The following is a 17,052-nucleotide window of genomic DNA, read 5'->3' as shown; positions in this document are numbered from 1 at the left end:
TCTCACTGCTTGTCGTTTCTTCTGACTTTTTTTTTTTCCCTTCCACAAATTACAAAGCAATTTTTCAATTTCAGGGAACACGGGGGGGGGGGGGGGGGGGGGTCTCCCCGCTCGCAACTTGCCTGATCTTTGAAACTTCGAAACCCAAACATTTCTAAAACTTCGGCGGATTAATGAGAACGTGCAGAGGACCATTGCTGGATAAACACGCTCTTTGTTATTGTTGTTTTTCCTCCGCAGGTTGCCGGCGGACTCATGCTGACATCAAAGCAGCCGGCCTAGAGATTGGAGGCCAGGCAGCGGAGGGCGAACGCCTAAGCAGTGAGAAAATAAATGAAGGAAACTCAATAGCTCCTTATCTCAGACAGAGCCCCCCTCCCTCTCCCAATCACTCATCCACACACATACAAACACAGTCACACACACTGGATCTGACACATCATGTCAGGGCCCCCCAAACCGCCATCCCTGGGGAGGATGCAGCCATCAGGTCTCCTCCGTCCTTGTTCAAAAACACTCAAAGACAACACGGGTTGCCTGGTAGTTTGCTTCAAACTTGTTAAAGACCTTCTCTTAGAGTGGACTTCAGAAAGCACCCTGAAGGAGCGCCTCTGTTCTCCCTGCTCCTTACTCCTCCTTCGATCCATCACCTGCCCCATTCATCTTTAATTCTTTCAAACATCTGTAGATACAGTCTGGGTGATCTTGTCTTGTTCAACCATTTTTGACATCGTCCTATGATGCCGATTGTAAAGTCAAACGGCATCCAGCCGCTTGTTTCACACTCCTACTGTTCAGTCCATCGATGACGACCTCAGCGGAATGTAAACTGAAGAGAACAGCGCTCATAGCTGTTGACTCAGATTACTCTTTTCTTTCAAGTCTCTTGGCTTGGAAGTCATCTATCAGCTCAGCTAAAAAGAATTAGCTGCTAATGGGCTTATAATGAAACTGTGACAAATGCAGAAAGCCATTAACACCGTGATTAAAGAAAGCGGTTTCATTTTCGCCTCAAATGGAGGTGCACGAGAGAAGGCTGCGACCAGCCAGACTTTAAGCACACCATTTCAAATTCCTCCCTCACTTAAAATGAGTAAAGGTTCTTCATGTCACTATTATGCTGTGTATATTCACACACCAACCAATAACTTGCATTCAAGATGTGCCTTCATGCAACACACACAAATGCACACACTGTCTCACACACAGCATAAGGGTAAAAGAAATGCACAGTAGAGCCCCGCAGCTGGAATCCATGGCAGATTGGAGGGATTAGAGCCTGAAACAAACCCAGATGAATATCACATCTTATGACATTCTAAATAATTATCTCAATGAAAACAGCTTATTACAAAAATGCGGTCTCTCCATCTTGTCCTTACTTAAGTAATTAAATCCACTACTGGAAAAGAAACCCCCTATTTACAATGCATGTAATTATTAATTAAATATTAATCCTGTAATGTACGCAGCATGCTAGTATTTAAACTCACCTGGGTTATTCTTGTCCCCTGCCTTGTTTTTCTGAGCAAGGGAAGCATGAGTTAGTATAAAATCAGTCTAAGTGAAGGATGTGCAAATTCAGTTTGCTAATAAGCTAAAGAATCAATTCTGATTCAACATTAAAATAAAATAAAAAAAACTAGCCACCATCGCTTAATGTCTGGATTATAAAAGTGGAAAAGATAACTTGTTTATTACGACTGCAATTACACATCTTGATAAAGTGATGGCGTCCAGCAGAAGGCTTTTTAATGTCATAATTATTCTTATGCAAAAGTTTCCAAATCAATTTTCTTTTTGAAGCCATACACCCCAACTACAGAGCTCACGCTGCATATTTTTAGTTTGATTTCTTTTTTTTATTCTTTGATGCCATATAAAAGGGAGATATCTATAAAATATGTAACCATCACTGATTTACTTTTTTATAGTCACATGAATGATCTGTAATTTGTGTTTTCACAGCCGTCATATCTATTTAATTACCACAACCACAACAGAGAACAGATGTACTTGTGGTATTTCTTTGGAATTTTTCTTTTTTTTTCTAGGGGGGGGGGGGTCTGTTTGCAGGGTTTGTAATACCAGAAGTGTTACTAAGCACATTTTATCTCCGCAAACAGATACAATGAAAGCACTATAGGTTACTTGGAAATGGAAAAGATTCCACTGGATTTGCCAAAAGGAGCATGAACTATTACTAAACTATTTCACTCTCAAGTGGGAGGAATGACAACAACAGCACCGGTGATGTCATGCTGGAGATCTCTGCCAAGAGTGCCTCCGATGTGCCCAAGTCAAACTGGCGATGTTTAATAGCTGGCTCCAACATGGCCAGAATAAAGGCAAAGAAAAACAGGGATGCTAGTCATGGATCAGACCCCCACAGAGCAACAGGAGGCTGTCTGGCCTCTCCATGTTTTATTTGGATTTCCACTCAACCTGTTGTCCTTTATCTTCACCTGAGCAGAGACAATTTCCAAATAATGTAACTACGACCTTTAACTGTTGCACAACAAAAGATATGTAAGCATTAAGCATCAGTGTCCCTTTTATGATGAGTTCTTACTATGGACAGAGTAGATTCCGTGGCAAACCCTGGGAAATGATCTTAAGTCTGTGTTTCTCAAGTCTCTAGTCCTACCAACAGAAACCAATCTTGTGTTTGTGTTACAGTAGCTGTTGCTGTTTGAGTTAAAGCACGTTTGATTCTCCATTAATCTAGGAAATCGCAAAGCCAGTCTATTCACATATTGAATCGACTTCTTTGCTGGAGAAAGCCTTTTTCCTGATCATTTCTCCACAGCCGTATGAGAGTCCGCAGTACGATATTATAGCAGACGGACTGCTCAGGTCTTTGCTCATTCATCTGGGCTTACAATTGTTGTTTTCCCACTATTGTTCAAGCAAAGGATTTCAGTCAGAGTAATGGAAATCCCTAGACTCGATGAAGGAGCAAAGACTTCAGACAGCTAGCGACTATTCCTGATGAAGGCACAGCGATGGAATTTGGAACCAGGCTGATCGCCGCTATCTCCGTCTTCTCTTCTATACAGCCGATTCCAATTAACTCTGCAACCTCCCAAGGTTAAAGCGTCATACCAACCTGCATCTTTTTCCTGCACCTGACACGCTAATTTCTCATGAGTGAATATAGGAGAAAACATAAAGCAAAGAAACAAGAAGCGAATGAAAGAATGAAAAGCAGTAAGATAAACAGTCAGAGGAAAATTTGGCAAGAAAGAAAGAAAAAAAAAGAAAAAGAGAAGGAAACAGAGCAATTGGGAGAGAGGAAGAAATTGTTCCTGATTTAGATCTGAGAGACTTTGGTCCTTCAGATGTCTCCATCCGCTAACCGCAAGCCCAGACTGAGCATGTGAGGCATGCTGCTTACGCTGGCACGACTACCCCCTAATGCTAATAACTGCAATGTGTTAGCTGCAATAAAACACCACACACACACACACACACACAAGTCCCCCAGAGTCAAAGACGCATACTAGTCATGTCAATTACAACACACATGGTGGAATTCCAAACACAGAGCTTTTAATCTAAACTCTTCATTCTTTATCCAAAGATAATCAGTCGTTGTGTGTCAATTATTTATTGTGTCATTATTCACTTCAAGCACGTCGCTGATACTTTGCTTGACTTTATGAAAAAACAAACATCACCCCTACCAATGAAAACAAACACCCACAGATTCGATTATCTTCTTGCGTTGCTGAAATTCACAGAAGCAACCTTAATTTCAATGGGAGCAGCCCTTCATTTGTCAGAAGACCAACCATCTCTATCCTCAGCTTTGACCATTACTTCAGTCCCATTACACGAGGATAACCAAGAGCCCCTGAATGATACTCGCACTCACACAATGCACGCGGTGGCTACGCTAACAATTTAAATTCACACGCGAGGTGCAGCGAAAAGGGTTGAACTGTAGAGGCCTACGTTATCTGGAAAAGTATCAATGTTCTGAAACCAGCAAGATAGAATAAATCAAACAGAGAAACGGGAGAGGACTTGAAGACAGTGTTGAGAAATACCAAAGCCATATTGCAGAAGGTCTGAGCACGCAAGTGGAATGCAGCAGGCCTCATGTTTGCATAGCTTTTATACTTCGGCTTCCAAAGCAACTGAGGTACTGTCAACATTCATCAGCTTGCTTGAGGGATGTTAACCTTATTTTGGAAAGGAAAAACCAACAAAAAAAAAACATATTACAATTTCATCCTTGTAACATCTCGGAGCTGTAACTCAGTCCTTGTCCAAGGATCTCGGCTCTCTTCTTATCTTCATCAGTCTAATGAAAGGAGGCATGTTTCATTTCTTCACTTAAACTTGCATTACAAATCACTGGAGCAAGAAGCCTGGCAAGAGCAGGGCTCTGAATTATGAGCTATAATGGCCAAAATGAAACTTGAAAAACTATACAATTAAAATTTTATTAAAGTAATCTTTGAGAAGGTGAGAGCAAAAGCAGAAAAGAAAAACTATACAATGCTTCAATGATAACAAAACTGGCTTTGAATATTACTTTTATTTGATTTATCTAAAATGCACAATATTGAGCATAAATGACAGCATAATTTTAATCTGCCGTCCTCGAGCGGTTCATGCTTAAATCATGCACGCAGCAGCATTAGCTGAAGAAGCTAAATTGGGCATATGCAGTACATGGAGTTAAAGTTAAAGTCAGCGATGGCAAAAATGTTCCAGACAACTCTAGAAGGAGTTCCTGAACACAGCATGCAAAGGGACCAGAAGGGGTGGCTTGCCTCTTTGGTATTGCCAGGCTGGTTTGACTGGCTTTAAGATGCACTTTATGATTGTTCCTATAATTAAAGCCCCTTATAAATCCAAGCAATCTTTGAAATGAAGGGTGAGGACAAATCAAATTCAATCTAAACATTTGAAACATTCCATCCCATTTCTGACTTCCCAGAAGCCTAAGCCATTCTTTCAATATCGCCGTTAGTTTCAGTGAATCAGATATCGCCTTGCACTCCATGATATCTGTCTGTGATGTATCGCCACAGCATCTGAATATATACTCCCTGTTCTGTCAACTGGAATCGATCCGTATTTTATTAATTATCAAAAGGGGTTTTAATTAAATATTTAATCAAATATTACTCAATTGCAGCCTGTGAATTTTTCGCCATCCTGGGTTTCTCCCCACATATCGAATTTAGTTCCAGCGAGTAGCAGGCTGTGCAGTAATGCACGTTACAATCTCATTCTCTAGTACAAGTGGAATCTAACTCAACGCTGTCTTCAAGTCCGACTCAACGCAACAAGTCCAGTAGAATTTAAATTTTTTGGAAATCACAAGAATTATGCTCTGCCAAATAGCTTGCGACCGAGTAGCTCTGTGTGACTGATTTTACTGGTTCAAATGTCCTGCCTTATATGGTGTCATTTATGCTATCAGCATTTCTATAATAAGAGTGCAATTATTCATAGGTCAAAGGGGTCTGCTCAGCGGAGCACACACTCACTCTGAGACATAAAACTACAGACCACACACAGTTTGTGTAATATGCAGTACTACCTTTCTCTACAGAGAAACTACACTCGGAGGCCCCCAGTTACTGTGTTACTCCTTGCTGTCTCGCATTCAGCAACAGATGTCTCTAGAAATGTAGCTAACCACACAAAAAGGATTTCAGTGTAAAAAAAAAAAAGAATGAAATGAAATGAAATGAATTAAAAGAAAGCTGGTCATGCCACATTATAAAGATAAATACCCCCCAATTCAATGCAATCCGTACTTCTGGTGTAAATTAAGATTTAATTGGATGCTGTGTTTAATTGCAACACAATATCTTGCCAGTTTTTCCGCCCAAAGAACGCACTATGAACATGAGCATTAGCCTTAACTGCAAGGTAATAATTTCCCAGACTGCAATGTCACCAGAAGCATCCAGCAAGTAATAAACTCCAATGAAGAACTGCTGTGGTCCGGATGGCCTGAGAGCAGGGATTAAACCATGCAGCGGCAGCATCCTGCCCAGAGGGTATTGATCACCACTTGACTCACTGGATGCAGGAAGCCACGAGGTTTAATCTTCCCTCCAAATGCTTTCCTGTGTCTGAGGACTGTCTGAGGAGCTGGAATAACCTCATTCCACTACAACCCAAAACTCCTTCAAATCTCAAAGTTACTGTGGGTTGTGCAGCATTGGCTGACTCGCAGGCAACGGCGCTGAATGTAGGCACATCTACGGGACTGACATTGCCCTCTGCAGCTGTTTTAAAGCAGTCTTGTCACCTTTATCAGACTCTTGAACACATTCCCTCCACCAAATCGCTTGACTTCTCTGGCATAGTGGCATAAAACAGCAGTTCCTTATCTGAAGGAGCAGATGGTCCAATGAGCCCAACGGGGGACCAACTTTCTTCTGGTGTTCTCAAGCTCTATGCCATAAACAAGGCAGAGTGACAAACAAGAATCTCGACCACTACAAGAAATATAGCTGCTCCTTTAAGATCAGCAGGCAGCAAAGGGTGTTTTAATTGTCAGTACTTGTTGGATTTTACAAGCTGCTCCTGAGTCTGACTTCCTACCGAGCTCAATCCACTCGGGGAAGCTTGATGCCTCTTCCATCAAACGTAGACTACATGCATATTCTCCACAGAGCAGAACACAGGGTCACATTTGGGATGCTTCTCAAACAAGCTACTACACACTTAGCATCTACAAGCTTCAGCGCTGACTGGTTGAGATCGGGTGTGGCAACCGTACCACGGCCAGCACGCGATTCAGCGGGGATGACGGAATCACAAAAGAAGTGGAGTCAACATCAGGATGAGGGTGGAGACGGAGCGTGACGGGTTGAAGACTCACGAAAAGATCAGGCAAATCAAGGCCAGTGGCATGTTGATTTTGGGGTTGGAATTTTATTAGAATCTGCCAGTACAACGGATTAGTAGAGGGCTCATTTATACATGGGTCATAAAACAAACAATAGATGGGAGCTTTTACACAAACGCCTGACAAACTACAAACAATCTGGAGGTTTCGTCCTCATAGCCATGGATATGCTGCAATTTCTCACAAAAGGAATGGCCTACTGTGACCTACTCACACACTACCCATGCACACTACACCCACATATTGTCTCATAACCACTCCCAAGCACATGCACTCTGATGTTCAATCTTCATTTGTCTTTATATAGTTGTCTTTGTCTCTCATCAGAACGTTTGCTCTGGCTTCCAACCCGCCTGAGGAATCCACAGTGCGCCAATATTACTCAAACGTTTTTATTATTAACAGTCAGAGATGGGTTTTGTTACTGCTGCAGGGGGTTGGATCCACAGAAAACAGATTCTGCAAAGCTCCATGACTGCCCTCTGTGTCCTCAGTCCTGAAGACAAGGCCCCGCTGAGCTGATGATCAGATGGATTAATGGTCCAATCTCTGTGAGCTATTTACTCCCTGCAAGTCAGAGAATCAAAGGCAAGATTTCCGGATGGCATTGGGACAGAGATTATCCAGTTTGTGCTATCTGATTACAAACTTCCACAGGCTATTTTTCTTTTACTTGTTTAACTTTTTTCCTTTGTGTTTTCTGACGTGAAATTTGAGTTGCACAAGCACAAACAAACTGTCAAACGGGGCTGCGTACGACTAGGCGACTGATATTTTCATAGTCTTTAGTCCTATGTTTTTCATTGACACTTACACAACAGGTTCACGTTCTGTCAGTGAGAAATATGAATCCAATTTAAGTCAGAACGTAAAGCACAACAACAGGAGAACTAATAAAAGGGTTACATTCAGAACCTGATGAAAGTCCATACATTCAAGGTTTCCTGGGTTATGGATAAGGACGAGCTTACTGTATGTCGATACCAGTATCACTATTCCGGCCACAGGCATTGGTGGACCCTATCCCCGGGGACAACGGGCAAGAGGCGGGGTACAACACGGACAATTCATTAGCTCAGGGCGGGGCCACAAGAAAGAAACAAATGGTCACACCTACGGAGAATTTGGCTTGACCAATTCACCTAAGCTGCATGTTTTTGGAGGTGCGAGGAATCCGGAGATCCCGGACAGAACCCACACAGACACAGCAGAGAACATGCAAACTCCACACAGAAGGGAATGGAACCCGGTACCACCAAATCCAATGCCACTTTATGGACAAGGTAACATTAACTTATATGCAACAAATGTGAATGGACACAACAATCAAGAAGTATTTAATGGTCTCTTGGAACACATCAGAGTTCTCCATTGTCAATTATTATTTTTACCAGGTTCGTCATTAAAACCTTTTCAACCAGCTAAAATCTGACTTCACCGCTCAGGTCATTAGATGAGAAAGCCCCAGCTGAATTATAACACATGACACGATGCAACAGCATCATATTGCAAACTTGATTTTGTTGCAGTCAGAGCGTAAGAGACATCAGACGATGACAAAGCATATTTTGGAAATAAACTAACATTAATAAGTTCTCATATTGGTACTTGTGCAACAGAACAACAATTTTGGGCTTTTTCAGACATCTTCAAAAAGGTCTTCCCTAATTCACATGTATTACCCATTATTTAGGAGCACTGAATTAGGTAGTGTAAAGCCCTTAAAATGCTTTGGAAGGAATCTCGCAGAATAAAGGGCCCAGTTGGACCATGTGCCAAACCAACAAGTCCCAGAAGCATCCCTCTCCCCAATCATCTTAAGGCAATGCATCAATCAAAACCTCCACATCAGTGGCAAATACATGCAGCAGCCATAAAACTCCCAGATCAGGGTGTAAGCAGAGCCAAAACCAGAAAGGCTCTCCTCTGCCTTATCTTTGTCTCAAGAAGAATCAAGCGCGTCTGAGAGTGTTATGATCCACTCTAACTGCTGTCCAGCCAATTCTCCTCTGTCTTTGTCGATAACACCTCATCTTTAACATCTGGAGCAGTTTACAAAGATGTCAATTGCCCACAATTTAGCAATATTACAATAATGTAAGCAGTTAGACCAAGCAGAGGCCAATCTTACCGATTTCTGTTACTGCTATAACTAGCAAAAAATGTAAAAAAAAAAAAAAACTACTCAAACTTTATACTTAATTGTAAGCTTAAAGCATTAATGCAGGGAACAAAATGATCAGCATCATATTAGTGGCAAGTTACAATCCATCGTATCTAAGCTGAAAACTTTAAAATGACAAGATCAACCAAATAATAAAAAGGTTTTTATTAACAGCCCGACTTTCTGCAGGGGCTCTGTTTTTAGACTGGCAGATTTTAAAGCCACCATTTTATCAGATTGCGTTTCAATTCACACTGAACAATTCCTCCTCATCAAGTAATTGAAGAGGAGGAACATTTAGTGCATCTTTGGGCAACAAAAAGAACTTAAAGTCAACCACTAACTAGACTCCAAGGACTCAGATGCCCTTCCCCCGCAACTCCTAGAAAGATTCAGATTGTGCTGATATGGACAAGCCACAATCTCCATCATAGTAGAATGAAAACAAGATAAAATAATAACCCAAATATGCCTTCAGATGCTAAATGACAAACTGAGGAAACAAATTATGAGATATGCACATTTACTAAGCACACGTAAAAATGTCCCAGAATTCAGTGATGAGCTTTCGAGGAGATGTGGGCAGGCCATATCCCCCCATCAATCTGCATATGGAAGGATTGACGGATGGATGGACGGACAAGGGGAACAGAACACGCCTCTTTGGTTGAGTTCAGCCCCATGACCAATCTCCTGCCACACAAACTGAACTCTTGGGCATAGACCGGGGCTTAGTCTAATTTAGCATGGATATGTCAACGCTAATAATTTAGCTCATACATGAAGTACGATTACTTCCACTTTTGGACGACAGCTGAATGGAGAAATATCAACATATCGAATCTGAACAAATCAATATTTGACCTATAAAAAAATTTCACTTCCGAGTTTGCATCAGCGACTTTAGGGCATAACGCAAATACAGTGTGTAAAACAAAATGCATTTTGTTGTAAATGGCCACTGGTTTGCAATATTAAGGTCAGAAAAAAGTTGACAACATTGTTTTCAATTACCGTATTTTCACACCCATAGGACGCGCCTAAAAGTCTTAGATTTTTTTCAAAATGTGCCGCGCGTCCATTGGTCCGCGCGGTCTATTTGTTGTTGTAAGGCGGACTCAGTCAGGCGCCTCGCGGAGTGATACACTACACATAGTAAACTATTATGCCGTGTTGACGGAAGTGGCTGCCGAGGCTGTCGGTCCCGCAGCAGAACACGGGAATAGAGCAGCGGAGAGAGAATCCAGCATTAATGAATCCATGGAGGAAGAGGAGGAAGCAAGAAGAAGACCTGCAGCAACTCGGCTCCTGCGATCGGCGACTCCGTGCGCGGCGATCTCACCGATACGGTCTAAACCGGAGTGAAGCTAGCTAACGCGCTAACGGGCTAACTAGCAAGCTATCTTATCATCATCATCCCCGGTGGATTAACCAAAGAACTCCAACCGCGCAACGTTAAACTGCGGGCTGCGTGGGAGCTGTAGGGAATTTCCGTATTTAGATGGGATTCCACAAAGTAATTACATGCCGACACCACTAGGAACGCACCACAGTTAGTTTGTTATTTTAATGACTGATTTCAATTGAACGCATCACAACAGTGATGTCACACAACACAGATAAACATGGGCTTAGATTGGCTGGGGGCGGGACCCCCACCTGGAGGAGGCCGGACTCATGGACATTGAAAGACGCGGACGCGTCTTTGTTCGGTCCTGAGACTCACCCACGGAGCAGGATCGAACCTCAGCGCTGATATCTGAACCAACTTGTATTGATCTGCATGTTATATAAATATCTTAATCATGACCCAAATCCTCTTTATTGACCACGCACCCACACGGAGAAGAAGAACTGGGGAGGGTTAAGGAAAACCCTAACAGTGGGAGCGCTGGATAACAGGAGAACACAGTTCCACTCAGAGTGGAAGGCAGCGCAGCGCCACAGTTTGACTGGATTGTAGCTGCTTCGGCTAACTGTCTGCTAGCATTGTTGTTCTGTGAAGCCGGCTCCATTTCCGAGGCGCCGCACGGCACGGCACGGAAAGAGACTCTGACAGTGAAGAAAGAGGCCGGCATGTTTGACGGAGATCTAGCGCAGCTGTTCACTACAGAAACAGAGGATGAGGACTTTGATGGGTTTGATTAATGACTCTGTTTTGCTCCGGCTCTATTTTTTAAAACGCGCACTAGTATGCTTGTTTGATTGATGACGATTAAAGATGTGAGTACCAAATTCAGTTTTGCTCCTGCTTTATTTTGCGCACCTATCATGCTGGCGCCTTTTGATCCGCGTGCCCTTTGTATGTTTGAAATACCGAAAAATCAGCTGTTAATGAGACTGCGGCGAATCACCAGGTGCGTCATAAGGTCGTGAAAATACGGTACCCTTCTTTCTGAAGTTCTCCATGCAGCTTATTTGAAGCAATTACACTGTCAGCAGGAGTTGTAATCCCCAACTGCTGCTAAACGCCCAGATTTCAACATTTGCTGGAAACTATAATTGCACGCTGCCCTCAGTACTTTGCAGATGGGTCCTATTGAGCAATCAGAATATTCCTATTACTCAGTTCCCGTTTGAGGGAAAAGACTCCCTTTAAAAAAAAAGTCCAAATAATTCAGGACAAATTACAGCACACTTAATGAACTTCAAAAGATCTGCGGATGTTTTTACAGGCCAGTGCTGAAGCTTTAACAGTAATTATGAAAACAAAACGTATCAATGGTATAATTTATTATCCCACACTTTGGCAGCACAAAGTTCCCATCTGCATTGAACAAAAGAAACAATAACAATCTACAAAACTTTAAAAGTAATATTTCCCATACAAAGATAATTTCTCCAGAGGCTTTTAAGAAACCTGTGGCCCATCACCCAAATGACGTGGGCTTCGTCATGGAGTACATTTAGTATACAGCTATGCCAAACTCCTTGAATCCCTGAGAGGTACCAACAGGATATCTAACATCCAGAGAAATATTATATTGTTTCTATGGGCTGACCAAAGTGAGAAATAGCAACCACAAGCAATGCCACTGCATTTCAACTTCCAATACTGTTGAAAGTGTAATAAAAATGAAATAAAGGTCATTTAAGTCACTGGGTTACGCATACCTCCAGCATGTAAGTAATATATTAGTAGCTGGGATCACAGTAGACAGTCTCCTGCCTCCCGTTCACACTAGAGAGAAGTGTAGCAGCTCAATTAAATTCCACGTGCTAGAAGGACTTCTGCTGCAGGTCTGGCTTTGCTCCAAAGTATGTCTCATGGGATTGCATACCACTGAATAATTTGTCCAAACGTCATTTGTAATTGCCAAAAAATCTTTACTAAACTGGAAGCTGTTTCGGGAACATCTGCAGCAAATGCTTGTTTGGAAAATACATGCATACATGCACACCAGGACAGGTACTGGGACGTGACCTGAAGCTGTGTATGAGGCATGCAAGGGAATATCAGTTCCCTCCGACCACAGTAATGCTCCCCATGACCAGTAGTATGATATTTACCATTAGTTTTGGGTAGCTACAGCTCATGTGTTACAAATGTTTTTGCTGCAGTCTATATAATAAGGTCTAATTGACTTCCCTTTGAAATATGTTTCTTCTGGGACATCTGGCCTTGAAAGTTCAACCTTCCCACTAGGAGGGCGAGCAGCAACCAACACTTCATTTTATAAACAGCATGGGTGGCAAATGCAGACGCTGGGTAACTCTATGAAAAATAGTTTCTATACACCACACTTTACAATGGTCAGTATTTCTCTTGAGGGTTGGTATCCTGAGATTTATGTTCATGCTAACAAATGGCAGGGCTCTCGATTTGCCAACTGATTTAATTCTACATTTTATTAAAACAGAGCCCTTATAGCACCGGCAAGTGTCCCCAGCTTTAAAAGATATATAAATTATTAATAAACACTGTTTTCATGAGGAATAAACTCAAGAGTTTCCCGCAGTGAGGCAGGATTCTTTTTTTGGGGAGGGGAGCTACCAGGAACTGTGATTGCTTTGGTTTTTGTTCAGTGCATTTATTATCACAATAGTGGCAATTAAAAATAGTGGTAATTAAAAATGAAATTGTAATTTATATTAACAGAATATAAAACATACCGAGGAACCTCACTGAGTAAAATGTGAATGAACCTTTCCCAACATCACGAGTGTCCTTTTTATCCTGTTCTGGGGGTTAACAAGATGCCATCATGCTACCTCATTAAAGATGGATTCACATTAGACCACAGAGCACAGCTCTTTTCCACAAAATAAATTTCAAGTAAGGTGGGGCGCAATCAAAGAATCACAAAACTTCAAAAGGGCAGAGGGATTGATCCTGGAGCTCAGACTATCAATAAGCTTACATTTTTTACATTTATTAAATTTTAAATTGATATTCATTACTTTAACAAATTGTGGTTAAAAAGCAGCACATATTTTCTTATTATTTATGATATATTGTGTACATGAAGTTTAATAAAGATGAAGTTTTTAAAAATAAAAAATATATATCATTCTCAGGACATTTAAGCAAATACACAAACACACATTTGCAAATGTAGTTCAAAATTTTTACATTTTACAAATCTAGCAACAGCTGAAAATATAAATGATCATTTTGACTTAAAGTGATTTTACACACAATCAATCACCAGAGTCAAGCTGCCTGCTGGACTCAAACTAAATAATATATTGTTCTTTTTTTCTAAAGCCATTATCAATCTTATTGTTATTACTGAGAGAGAGAAACACTAAACATTTACATTAAGATTAATTTCTCATCAATAGCCAGGAGATCTGATCAGCACTGCCATGAAGAGGAAGTTACTAACCTGGGCTCCATCCTTCAGCTTGAGGATGCACTCCATGGTATTGATGGTGATGACCACAGGCTCTGAGCCCAGCTTGGTCCAGGGCACGTGGATGCGCAGCTCATGGATATGACCGCTCAAAAATGTAAAGGGCAGCTTCAGCTCCTACCAGAATAGAGGCAGATAAAGATGAAAACAACAGACAGCAAGGTGTTGATGGAACAAGCGGCACTACTCTGTGTTGCAGGCAGCATTATAACGGCATGGGATGATATCAAAACTGAGGTTTCAAGAATGAGTGTAACCTTCAATCATTAATTTTGTCATCAGTTATTTGAAATTAAAATGAGAGGATATTAAAAAAAAACAACAGCTACAGAATACATACTGATCATACCTTTATCAATATAATATATACATATAGTATATAATATATACACATGTTTTCTCAGAGACATCATCTTAGTACTCCTGTGCCACCGTGCATTCTGCATGTTACGGTTGCTACGCTCAATTTAAGTGTTTGTTTTACTGTTACTCACTTGTTCTTACTTATTTCTTTCTTTATATGTTTGTGAAACTTTATCATCCACAAATATGCAAGTATTGACATTTGTAGCTCTGGAAGAACTTTCATTCTCTTATTGATTCTGAACATATGGATAGCATATTGTGGTAAGATACTTTTTATTTTCTTTAATTCGCTCTTGATCGTGGGAACATTGTCTCTCATAAGTCCTGGAGCAGTGCAACTGTACGAAAAGAATTTTCCCCCTTGAGATCAATAAAGTATTCTGATTCTGATATCATTCTTCTGCATGCTGAACTACTTTGCGCAAGTCCCACTACATAAGACCAAATACTGACATTTCTTTGCCTCCCAGGCCTAAACCTAAGCCAAAAAAGAAATGACCAAATATTTTTGAGGGGAAAATCTGACACTGGTTTACAGTATGTCTGTTTGATAAAACAAAAAGAAATTTCTTTTTTTTTTTTTATCTCCCTATTACGTTGACATCTGCCAGTGCACATTCTGGACGAGATGCTGAGCAAATGAAATGTAATGACACAAACGGACAGTCCGGCTTTTTATTTTAATCGTCAAACGGACACTAAAATTCTGACTTTATTGTATAGATGTTGTGTAATATTAGCAGTGGATATTATGAACAACAGAAAAGAAACGAGTTCATATTTTTCCTAATTCTCATAATAGTATCATTATTTATTTATTTATTTAAAAGGATAAAACCCCTTGAGAGGAAACCATCTCGTTTTCAAGAGGGTCCTCAATCAAAACAAAACAGAAATAACAAAATTACAGCAGTGCCGATATGCAAAAAAAACAAACAAAAAAAAATTATATATTCTCTCTTTACACACAACCACACACGCAAACAACACACATACAACTATAACTGCAAGACATTCCTGCAAACAATACGTATTTAGAGTAACACAACACTTATTTTAGGCTATTTATGGTATGTCTGTCTTCACAGGACGTCCTGCTTTGATTATGTTACACGCAGCAGAGGACACCTTCGACATACAGTACCTGTTCCAGCACATCCAGTTTGAGGTCCAACTTGCTGAGCACCACATCTCCTCCCCAGAGAGAGAGTTGCAGGTCAGATGGCTTCAGATTCTTAATATATTTGTTAACATAGCTCATAAGGAGCGGTGTGACGTAGGACTCCAGCATCTTGTCCCAGTCCTGTACACAGGTCACACAAAACATTGTTATTTTAGTTAAGATTGCAATTATTTCTGCATTATTGAAATAGTAAATCCCATGTCAGAATTATATAGCAGAACTATTTAAAGAAACATCTCTTCTGAAATCTTTAACACAACAGAGTTTTTTTTTCTATGTCAAAGCACAGAGGTGGAATAAAGTACAATAATTACTACATTCAACAAACTCAGCCCCAATGCAGCAGCCCTAAATGCTGGCTCCATCTTCAGTGATCTTTTTGAAGACAAGATTGATCTGTCTTTAGCCGCTTCTCCAAACCAGGTCATAAAATGTCTGGTTTCCTCCTGCTTACAACAGGTGAAGTTTCCTCTTAACCTGCATTAGCAAAACGTACCGAAAATGCTTACATGTGGGCCAAAACGCTCCTGCCAAGTATTCAGAAGATTTATTTTATTTATCGTTTGGTTTTTTTTGTCCACTTGCCTCACAGGCTAAAGAAAAGAGACTGTACTTTTTAGGTTATTGTATAGTAAATATTGTAATTCTCCCAATCTCCTATTTTATCTTACGTGCCTATTTTTTATAGTTCAACGCTTTTCACGTGTCGCTATGTACACTTTGTTACATCCGGTTTTTGTGAGGTGCTATACAAATACCTTAGGGTCGAAAATATATAAATGAGCATTTAAAACTAAACAGAAACTATAGTTAGACAGAAAACGTGTCAGCCTTAGGTGATGCAGTTGTAGGTTCAACTTTTAAATTGAACTTAATTTCACTGGTTCGTCTCAATTCATTCAAGCAGCTGAATTAGCCTGTTTTGAATGTTTTTTTGTTGTTGTTGCTTTTGCCATATTACCAGCAGCAAAGGTTAGCATATCGATAACTCGATTCAAAGCGGTGTTGTAAACGCAGCAGTGAGAAATGTAATTTCGTGTGAAGTAGATCATCAGAAGGGTTAGACATGCTTCACTGTCATTCTAGCTACACACGACAGAGCAGCAAAGAAGCTAAGCTAGCTGATGTGGAGAAAGTCCCCCTAACTTCGTTTCAGCTTGCTAAAACGTGTATCCACCGGGAAATGAGATAAATCAACTCTTACTTGACTCCCGCTTATATCGCGTTGTTACTGCTCGATTGAGGCTTTTGTTATAACATTGTTCGCGCTGTGAGCTAGCGTTAGCCACATCTCTCAACAGCTGCGACGCAACGTCATCAGTAAACACCAACGCGGCTTCCGTATGCACGGTGCTGCATTTGAGACGGTCGGAAACTTGCCTTTCACTATTCATTGCACGAACAACAAAGTTTGCGTCACCTGAGACACGCTGGACGTTTCATTGAAGGCATAACTGAATACAGTGTGATAATCAGAGAATGGACACAGTACAAAAAAGAAAAAAGAAAAATCCTCGAGGAGACCATTTAAGCCGCTGGTGCGGACCAGACGCCGTAATGACAACCAGTTTAAAAATTAAATTATATAATTACACGTCGA

The 17,052-nt window shown here is 40.8% G+C and overlaps 1 protein-coding gene across 1 annotated transcript in view; it reads right to left on the bottom strand.

The window, feature by feature from the left end:
* The window catches only part of LOC137917696 (intermembrane lipid transfer protein VPS13B-like), a 303,427-nt gene extending 286,681 nt beyond the window's left edge, over nucleotides 1–16,746 (bottom strand). The window contains exons 1-3 of the mRNA XM_068760421.1: nucleotides 16,657–16,746; nucleotides 15,414–15,572; nucleotides 13,877–14,020 (exon numbers count right to left, since the gene is read on the bottom strand). Of these exons, the coding sequence (XP_068616522.1) occupies nucleotides 13,877–14,020; nucleotides 15,414–15,560 (291 nt within the window). The 5' untranslated portion in view covers nucleotides 15,561–15,572; nucleotides 16,657–16,746. The remainder of the gene's footprint in view (nucleotides 1–13,876; nucleotides 14,021–15,413; nucleotides 15,573–16,656) is intronic.
* Nucleotides 16,747–17,052: the final 306 nt, after the last annotated feature.

The sequence above is a fragment of the Brachionichthys hirsutus genome, chromosome 3 (genome assembly GCF_040956055.1).
Source record: "Brachionichthys hirsutus isolate HB-005 chromosome 3, CSIRO-AGI_Bhir_v1, whole genome shotgun sequence".
NCBI classification, from domain to species: Eukaryota; Metazoa; Chordata; class Actinopteri; order Lophiiformes; family Brachionichthyidae; genus Brachionichthys; species Brachionichthys hirsutus.
The sequence above is the reverse complement of the archived record's forward strand: the minus strand, read 5'-3'. Positions and strand labels throughout refer to the sequence as shown.